The 9,957-nt window shown below is 41.3% G+C and overlaps 1 protein-coding gene across 1 annotated transcript; it reads left to right on the top strand.

The window, feature by feature from the left end:
- The first annotated feature begins 1,704 nt into the window (after positions 1-1,704).
- Positions 1,705-9,957, top strand: LOC110717221 (protein FAR1-RELATED SEQUENCE 5-like). Its single transcript, XM_021895873.1, has 2 exons — positions 1,705-2,255; positions 9,516-9,957. The coding sequence occupies exons 1-2, from the start codon at positions 1,705-1,707 to the stop codon at positions 9,955-9,957; spliced, it is 993 nt and encodes a 330-aa protein (XP_021751565.1).

The following is a 9,957-nucleotide window of genomic DNA, read 5'->3' as shown; positions in this document are numbered from 1 at the left end:
TATATGATTATTTCTTACAAATTAAATTGTAGTTTAATGTGCAATTAATTAGAAGTTACATTCTAGAGGAAAATTAATTACGAATGTTAGACATATGAAGAGTTTTAAAGTGATGACACATAGGATGACACGTAAGGATGACACATAACAATGATGTGGCGCCAAATCATATTGAGAGAGTGGTGACACATATCGGTAGCATGTAGTCCCTTTGTGTTTTAATAATATTATAGATTTACTACAATATATTTTGGAAACTGTCAGACTAAATACGACTACTCCCTAGTAATTACACGTAGTTAATTGTAGTTCTAGTGTTAGATTTTATTTTTATAAAATTTGAGGCCCTCTTTTTATCAAATCTGGGCTTCACAAAATTGGGTAAATTTTTTCCCTAAACTCTAGTCTAGGCATCTTCCCCTACACCCCCATATAACTACGTCGTTTTTCGTCTCCGCCATTTTTGTAAATTTTTTTTTTCTTTACTTTCCATTGAAGCAACTGTATAATGATTTCCAGACCTAATTTCCTTCATTTATCTCTCCTCTTTTTTCATCGATTTCACTTTCTCTCTCCTATATTTTTTTGAATTTTTTTCCCAATTTTTTCTCTCTTCTTCAATGGAGATTTCCGCTCAATTGCATTTGATCGTGACTGTGATTCTATTTTTCCTCCTACAGTTGGTTTACTTGACTCGTTTACGGATCAATGTGAGTAATTTGTCACTCAATCAATCGATTTTGATTATGCTTTGTTTTTTGCTTGTAATTGTTCGATTATATTTTTTGATTTCATAGTTTTTGTTGTATTAATTATAATTTATATAATGCTCTGTTTTGCTAATTGTTATTGATGATATATTTGATTCATAGTTTTGGTTGTATTGTTGTTCCATGTCAATTGTTATTTGTTATATTATTGATTGTAATGCTATTATTTGATTGTTGTATTTTTTTTTTTCCAGTTTTGTGCATTTCATATGAATATCTATAGTTTTAAAAATTTTGCTATTCAACTATTTTCATCAATTTTTTGCGTTGTGTAAAAATAATGTTATTTGAAATAATGCTCACTTATGTCATATTAAATGTTCATTTACGTTTTATATATGTTTTCTGTAGTAAACGTAAATAAACATTTATGTAATCATAAATGTTCATTTATATATATACTTGTGCTTATGGAAATATATGTTTTACACGTGACTTTAAATGATTATTACTGTTTTGTTGTTTCAAAACTAATGTTCATTTATGTAATGATAAATAATCATTAACATTTCATATGTGGTAATTGTACTGTTACTTATCAAATGCATTATTGTAATTGAACATTATTGCTACTGTATGTGTTCATTTGTTACTTTTTTTTATTATTGCAGTGGAAAAAAAGGTTGCTGTTATTTTTGAAGAAGCAACTAGTACTGATTTTTTGGGGAAACAATTTCCTTCTGAAGATGTGACTTATGAAATGTTAAATGAATACGCTTTTACGAAAGGTTTTGGAATTAGAATTGGGAAGATTAAGAGGCGAAGAGAAGATTCATTTTCTATGAAAAGATTTGTTTACACTAATGAGGGTTTTAAAGATGATAAGTGTAGGAATAATAGGTCCTATGAGAGACTTGACACGAGGAGTGGTTGCTTAGCTTTTGTGTAGTTTGCTGTTGATCATTCAGGTGTATATACATGTACAAGACATTAGATGGTCCATAATCATGAAATGATTCCTGTTGACAAGAGACATTTAATAAGGTCTCAAAGGGATTTTTCTAAGGAACAAATTAAATTCATTTCTACACTTAGATTGAATGGAGTTAAAGTTTCTGATTTTGTGAGAGCTTTGAAGAAGGAGGTTGGAGGGTCTCCTAACTTTTGTTTTACAGCTCCTAATTCAAATTTTTTGCAAAGAGATAAATTGATGAAGCACATTTCTATTACAACATTGAACAAGATGAAACTGGTGCATTGGTTAGGTTTTTTTTGGAGAGATGGAAGGATGATGAGAGATTATCATTACTTTGGTGATTTGTTAGTCTTTGATACTATGTATAGGACTAACAAATATGGTATGATTTGTGCTCCATTTGTTGGTATGAGTCATCATGCAAATAATGTGATGTTTAGCATGGGATTTGTACTTAATGAAAGAACGAAAGCATTTGAGTGGTTATTTGATACCTTTATAACTTCTATGGGAAGGAAATGTCCTATTACAATAATGACTGATCAAGGTCAAGCCATTGCTATTTCGGGGTTTTTTGATGTGTCCTGCGGGAGAGTTACAACACCGAGACTGACCTCCGGTTGCCTGTACCTGCAAAACAATGGAGACTCCCAAGGGAGTTCCGCCTCCGACGATCAAGTTAGAACGTGTATGAGGAGTATATTGTGGAATGTAAATATTTCTCTCTGATTCAGAGAGAATTCTACAATGAAGATTGCTCGGTTTTTGTGTGCATTGAATGTGTATTCAATGTATGTTTTTTTATAAATGAGGATGGTTCCTCTATTTATAGAGAAGGAGATCAATCCCCTTTTAGGGTTTTGGTGACACGTGTCAGTAGAGGGTTGGTTCCCTTTGGGCCTCTCTAAGGCCGACACGTGTTAGCAAGCTATTGGGACACATGTTGCGTTAACAGTGGTCCGTTTGTTAGGGGTATTTTACCCCCAAACATTAGCCCCTCGGAAGGAGTAGTCTCTTTTTAAAGAGGGACTGCTCCTTTCAAATACGAGACCGCTTGAGCTTCTTTGGCCGGCATCTATCTAGTTCAATTGGGGAGAAATTTTATTGACTTGGAAAATTTGATACCTTGAACGGTATGACATTTTTCGAGTTAATCAAATCATAATAATGAATGCCGCTGAACTAGACGGATGTCGACGTTTATCGCTTTTAGCCCCACTATGCTGATAGCCCCAGCCTAGGCGAACTATCGACCATCAAGTGGAGATTTGTACGCAATATTATCTGATCGTTTGCCTTTATTTGATCATTTAGGCCATTGGCCGTTGTTTGATCATTCAAGGGCATAACCGTTTGGGGTGCTTTAAGCAACGCTGGTTATGGCATGACCAAGATTTCATGTGCCGCCTGTACCATCTGGTAGTACAGGCGGCTGTATTTTTCTGTTGGGAGTACCGGCTGTATTACCTTGAGGTAAAGCCTGGGGGTACTGCTTTGTAGAAAAGACCGGTTGTACTGTTTTGCAGTGAAAACCGGTTGGATCTTGGTTACAATGGATCATTCAAACAGCCGTGAGGTATCTTTAACCTTAGCCGGTTAAAGCCGTTTGAGTTATGACCGCTAGAACAATGTACCACCCGGAAGGGAGATGTTCTCGGCGACGAATTCACCCGTATGGGCGTCGCCGGACGCTTGCTGGGGCAGACGAATTGTTTTATTTTAATAAGATCATCCGGCTATTGGCCTTCGCTTGATCATTCCGGCCATTGGCCTCAATAGGATCATCCGGCCATTGGCCTTCGCTTGATCGCTAGAACAATATACCACCCGGAAGGGAGATGTTCTCTTCGATGAGTTCCCCTGAATGGGCGTCGCCAGACGCCTGCTGGGGCAGACGGATTATTTTAGTTTAATAAGATCATCCGGCCATTGGCCTTCGCTTGATCATTCCAGCCATTGGCCTCAATAGGATCATCAGGCCATTGGCCTTCGCTTGATCGCTAGAACAATGTACCACCTGGAAGGGAGATGTTCTCTTCGACGAGTTCACCCGAATGGGCGTCACCGGACGCCTGCTGGGGCAGACAGATTGTTTTATTTTAAAAAGATCATTCGGCCATTGGCCTTCGCTTGATCATTCTGGCCATTGGCCTCAATTTGGTTGTTCTTAAAAGAAACAACACAGCTGCTAAGTTAGACTTAGCTTTTATCCACTCATGTTAAAGCGGATGGTTGATTTAAATTTTGCCGCCTGCACATTGCACAGGAGGTGGTTCTACTTTATGCCTGTTCAACATACTTTTAAACCTTTTTTGTTCGGTATGCTGCCCTTGAGGGAGGCTTGAACCAATATTAACTTTCTATGGAGAGTCTGTCAATATGCTGGAGGATATTGAGATGCCTACGGCTGAATTCATAATACCAAGCTCTTGAAATGGAAATAGGCGGCCATGGGACGACATTGAGACGCCTCCTGCCTGATTCATGAGAATGAGCTCTTCAAATGGAGACAGGCAGCTATGAGACGCCAAGCAACTGAGCTCGAGAAATGAATTTGCTCTCGGCTTATACAGACGACTTTCTATGGGGATGCCTCCTGCTAACTGGGCTACACCAGGCGGTTATTCTACCATGCTTCTTGGTTTCAGATTCAAATTCAAGAGCCGGGGGGTTGTCAACCCATATACATGTGGCAAGACTTCAAGCAACATACACACGAAAAGAGAACAAGAAATTGTTGAGGTACCCAGGCGGCACCATCTCTACCTTTTTTCTTGAAGATGCTTTAGAAATGAAAGAGGTTGGCTAGCCACATCAGCAGGCGAAAGTCAATCAATTTCTTGCTAGGTACCTAGGCGTTTCCCTGAAGCCTTGTTTGACGATACCCCAGACAGCTGACCCAGGCGGCAATGCCTTAACCCAATTTGGCTAGGCTTCAACCCATATACATACATCCGGTTTTATTGGAGTATGATCATGTCGTTGTAGAGTATGCAACCACATGCGGTTGGAATGGTGAGACACATGCGACCCTCATCCAGTTTCTCCATGGCTCAGCTTGATGAACAACACTTGTGCTGGCAACACTTATACATGAGGCAACACTTTATATAGGAGGCAAGACTTCAAACTCTACCAACGCAGAAAGGCGTCCAGCCCCACAATCGGCCATTACCCATGGTATCTCATGAGGTTGCATTGACCCATATACATAAGGCCAATTCGATTTGCTTCGAAGCGACGCTAGCTTGTGCTTACAGTCGGAGGCCGTCTCATGATAAGGCTGGATGTTTAACATACTCAGCTTTAAAGACTTATGATAATGCCATGAGGGGTCGGTTTCTCATTAATCATTGTACCCACAGCCGGTTTCCATGGTGTGGCAAGAGTATCACCCAACCGGTCAGCTCATGGCTCAGACCTCGTACATACAACCGACTTTTTTTTTTTTTTTTTTTTTTAATGATTAAAATAATCATAATAATGATGAACAACACTTTCTACAATCACAAGGCTTGTTACAATCATGAGGCTTTGCTCATGAGGATGCCTCTTGTTACAATCACAAGGCTTTGCTTAATAGCTTCGCACCATAGCCTGCTAGCATTGATCATGGCTTGACTTGCATACCGCCGGTGAGAATGCTGGTTGCATGATGAGGAACTCATTCGGACACTTCGAGGCTCATCTCACATATACACAGCCGATGCTAGCATCAACACTCACATCCGTATTGTTCATGCCGAGTGCCTCATTTGAAGTGATTGCGATGCAATATATGCACACTCAGGCGGCCTGCAAACAGAAAACGAAATAGGGGCTGGATGGCTGGCTGCTTGGCTGGCATTGATCACATTGCCGCTTGGCCAGTTGCTGTGATTGCTAGAAGCATCATATTGCTCGCACATAAAGCCGACTGCTGCCTGGTCAGGGGCTAGTTGCTCGAAATGCCGGCTGAACCTTGCGACAACCGCAAAGAGAAGTTGCAGCTGCTGTACATACAACCGACCAAATGCCGCTTGACCCTATTGAAAAGAACCTCGAGTAGTAGCAGCTCTAGCACTCCTAGCCGGGTTATACGTGCCGAGTGGGTGTTTAGAGCTGGTGCTTGGTTATAGCTAGCTTTGTTCTTTGCTTTACAACACATTCGACTTCTCGTAAGTGCCGGCTGACCGACCGCTCACTCAAGGTGCTTGAACGAATGTTTTATCATGAGGCTGGTTGCTCTATGACATCACTTATTGCATAGCGTGTGATGCCGCTTGTATTTGAATCAATAAGTTGAGGTTCTCAAGGCTTACGACTGTTTTATGGGTAGAATATGATAGTAGCGCCGTGCTCAATCACAAGCGGTCAACTAAGCAATTAATACAACCGACTGTATGGTTAGTGAACAAGGCGGTGCATAGTGAGGAACCACTGCTACCTTAAATGATGCAACATATACAACCAGCTGGTTAAAGTCGGTTGGCGCCTGGCTTGAGGTTGGGCAGCAGGGATAATACCGGTTGGGCCTATTGATAACAACATCGCAACAATCGTAAAATTCATGCAAGATAATGTAAGTGGATGTCGTTTGCATGGTTAGAGCTGACCAAGAGTGTTAAGCATAGCTAAGCTTATATGCTCCTCGCTTATTTGTTCACATGGAGCTACGCCACCTAGTTGGTCATAGTCGGCCTTCTCTACGAGAAGCACAGCCGGCTAACCCATGCGTGGCAGTGCCGGATGCATAGGTAGAGCTGGCCAGATACTTGGCTTGCTAGGAGCATCATATTGCCCAAACACTCACAGCCGGCTCTTTGAGGCTTCTCTTCTATGATAACCACAACGTGAGGAGCGTCTAACTGAAGGACAATAATGCCGGCTGCTCTTCACAATGTGAGCGGGCTTGCCCATGACCATCCGACATTCAAGAAGCACCTCATGCTAGCTTTCTCACAAAGGCTCACACAAGCACATCCGACTATAATATTGCAGCCGGATGTATCAGAAGCTCGCTGTTGCGCTGAACCTTTCTCATGCCACCAAGTGCCGCTTGTATATGCGAGGAGGTTCTTGTTGACTGCTCAATATGGCTTAACAACCGGTTTTTGGATGATGTGTCTTTCCTACATACATACGACAGTCTCCCCACAACAATCAGGCCCCATACGACATATGCGGGAATGAAGCTCGCGGCTGCTTTTATGATTGCCGCCTGACTTGTGCTCATGTACAGGGGGCTTTCATTGCAATGGTGAGTAAAGAAGACAGACGACACACAAGCATTACATGCGGGATGCCCATTCGTAGGAGCCCCAACCGGACTTCTACGCAAGTGCATACAGCCGGGGGTGTATTTACTATCTCATAATCAGCCGGTTTTAAATAGCACAACTCATGCGTGCTTATGACGCCTGGCCCTTTGCTATTAAGAGCTTAAAAACCCACTCATGGACGATATACACAGCCGGGGGTAGTGCCTAGCACCGGTTGTTTGCTTGGTGTTCTCTCATGCCGTTTGAACCTTGAGACAACCACAAAGAGAAGTTGCAGCTGCTGCACATACAACCGACCAACACCCGCCTGACTTCATTGATAAGAGCATAGCGTAGCAGCAGCTCTAGCACTCACATCTGTGCCTCTTCGTGCCGAGTGTGTTAAGTGGGGTTTTTCATGAATGGCTACCATACGCTACTCATGTAATGCGTATAAATATATACATGGTGGTTCCAACATTGTATAAATATATACATAGTGGGAGCTAGGCGGCCTGACTCTTGCAATTAAATATATATATTTTTTTAACATAATAATGATATGATAGCAGGAATAGCTTACAAGCTTGCTTGCTGACCCTTGACAGTTGGTCATATACCGCTTTTAGCACTTGACACTCGGCCTTATGACGCCTCCTGTACTAGACAGTCGGCCTCACGATGCCTGTGGTACTTGGCCGCCTAGCTGGATTCTTAGAGGCTGATACCATGCCGGCTGTAGGTGCTTGAGGTAACAAGCCCTTAGCTCTTGTATTCAACGCTCATGCGCCCATGCCGGCTGGGTTGTTTAGTAGTTGGATGCCGGATGTACCCATTGGATGTCATGCTAGTTGCATGTTGATTATCCCACATATAAACAGCCGAATGCGTGGTTAGAGCAGGTCGGCTGCTTATGATGCCGCCTGTTGCTGATATTTAAGCTTGGACATAGATTATGCCGGCTGCCCCTATTGAGTGCAGCTGCATGCTCATTTAGAAAGGGTGCCGACTGTATGGTATACTTGCAAGGGAGCCTGCGGACGATGGTATATCTAGTAGCCCCTGCTCACATGCTTGGACGGACCCATTGGACTCAGCATTGAGGTCGCCTGTATAGGCATGGGGCAAGTATGACCTCATGGCGCCTGTAGCACTAGACCTTTGGCCTCATGGTGCCTGCTGTTCTTGATAGTTGGCTTGATGACGCCTGCGTTATTCGGCGGTCTAGCGCTTTCACACCAGAAGGTTATTTCTTTGAGAACACACAAGGTTGTTCCCCAAGGCTTTTGCAGACGGAGTTGCTAGTCCAAACAGACATTTTTGCCGCCTGGCCCCTAAAAAGGGGCCGGGTGCATACATGACTGTCTACACGGCATGTATGGTTGTTGGAGCGCATACAGTGCCAAATGGATTATCTGAGGGCTAGAAGGGACGGCCAAGCCGCCTGACTACCCCCCTCGGTTTGATTGTGAATGCCTTATTGAGGTATTCTAGAAGCTGTCTGGATAGGTCGACGTTTAAGCCGGCTCAGACATTTATGATATGGAGGAGGTACTCGTCTTTGACCTCGACCGTAGGCCGCCTCCTATCAGCAGGCGGTACAGACTGCTGTGAAGCCATCTCAGTGGTACTCTCCCCACATACGGCGCCAAATGTTTCGGGGTTTTTTGATGTGTCCTGCGGGAGAGTTACAACACCGAGACTGACCTCCGGCTGCCTGTACCTGCAAAACAACGGAGACTCCCGAGGGAGATCCGCCTCCGACGATCAAGTTAGAACGTGTATAAGGAGTATATTGTGGAATGTAAATATATCTCTTTGATTCAGAGAGAATTCTGCAATGAAGATTGCTCGGTTTTTGTGTGTATTGAATGTGTATTCAATGTATGTTTTTTTTTATAAATGAGGATGGTTCTTTTATTTATAGAGAAGGAGATCAATCCGCTTCTAGGGTTTTGGTGACATGTGTTAGTAGAGGGTTGGTTCCCTTTGGGCCTCTCTAAGGCTGACACGTGTCAACAAGCTATTGGGACACATGTTGCGTTAACAGTGGTCCGTTTGTTAGGGGTATTTTACCCCCAAACAATTGCAGCTAGTATAAGAAATGTTTTCCCCCCAAGTGTTAATCATAGATTATGTGTGTGGCATATTGAACAAAATTCCAAGAAACACATTAGGGCATTGAAATTTTTGGATGGTTTCACTAATTTATTTGGTTATTTGCTGAAGTATTGTGAAACTCCAGCTGAAAAAGGTATTTCTATTATTCTTGAGTTTTTATACTTTTTACTTTGGATTATATTATTTTATGAATGTGAACATTTACTCTTGTATATATGTTCAACACGTATTATGTTTGCTTATTATTAGTTAAAAAAGTTCTTTGTATCATATATTTTCCCAAATGTGAATATTCATTTTATTGAATGTGACATAAATCCTTGTATACGTAGTATAATGTTTTATGCTTATTTAAATTGTTAAATACTTGTTTATAGAATTAAATTTAATATGAACATTTAGTGTTTTTTATATGTTCATTGTTAATGATCATTATTGATATTCTTGATGTTTATGTATGGTATACAGGATGGTGATGAAATATGATTATGAAAAGGTTGATTGGATGTGTGATTTTTATAAAATCAAAGAGATGTGGTGTCCATCTTATTCAAAGCAATATTGGTTTGGAGGTGTGCTATCATCTCAACGTATTGAGACAACTAACAAATCAGTTTCTCAAGGGCTTAACAAGACACAAGGTCTATGTGATTTCTATCAAGTGTTCCTTGATGTTGTTCATGAGTGGATAAGCAAGGAAAGTGGGAAAGATTATAATACTATCAGAGGTAATCGTCATTTGGCTTTTGCATATATTGGGATTCTTGTTCATGCTAGATTATTGTATACAATTCAAGCATATGTTGTTTTTGAAGAAGAGTTCATTAAGGGTATTGCATGTGATCATAAGGATTTTGGTTTGAATTATCCTGAATATTCTATCATTTGTGGAGACCTAGGAAAGATTTAA

This window comes from Chenopodium quinoa, unplaced genomic scaffold (genome assembly GCF_001683475.1).
Source record: "Chenopodium quinoa cultivar QQ74 unplaced genomic scaffold, ASM168347v1, whole genome shotgun sequence".
NCBI lineage: Eukaryota > Viridiplantae > Streptophyta > Magnoliopsida > Caryophyllales > Amaranthaceae > Chenopodium > Chenopodium quinoa.
Note: the sequence above shows the minus strand (reverse complement) of the source record. Positions and strands in the feature narration are given on the sequence as shown.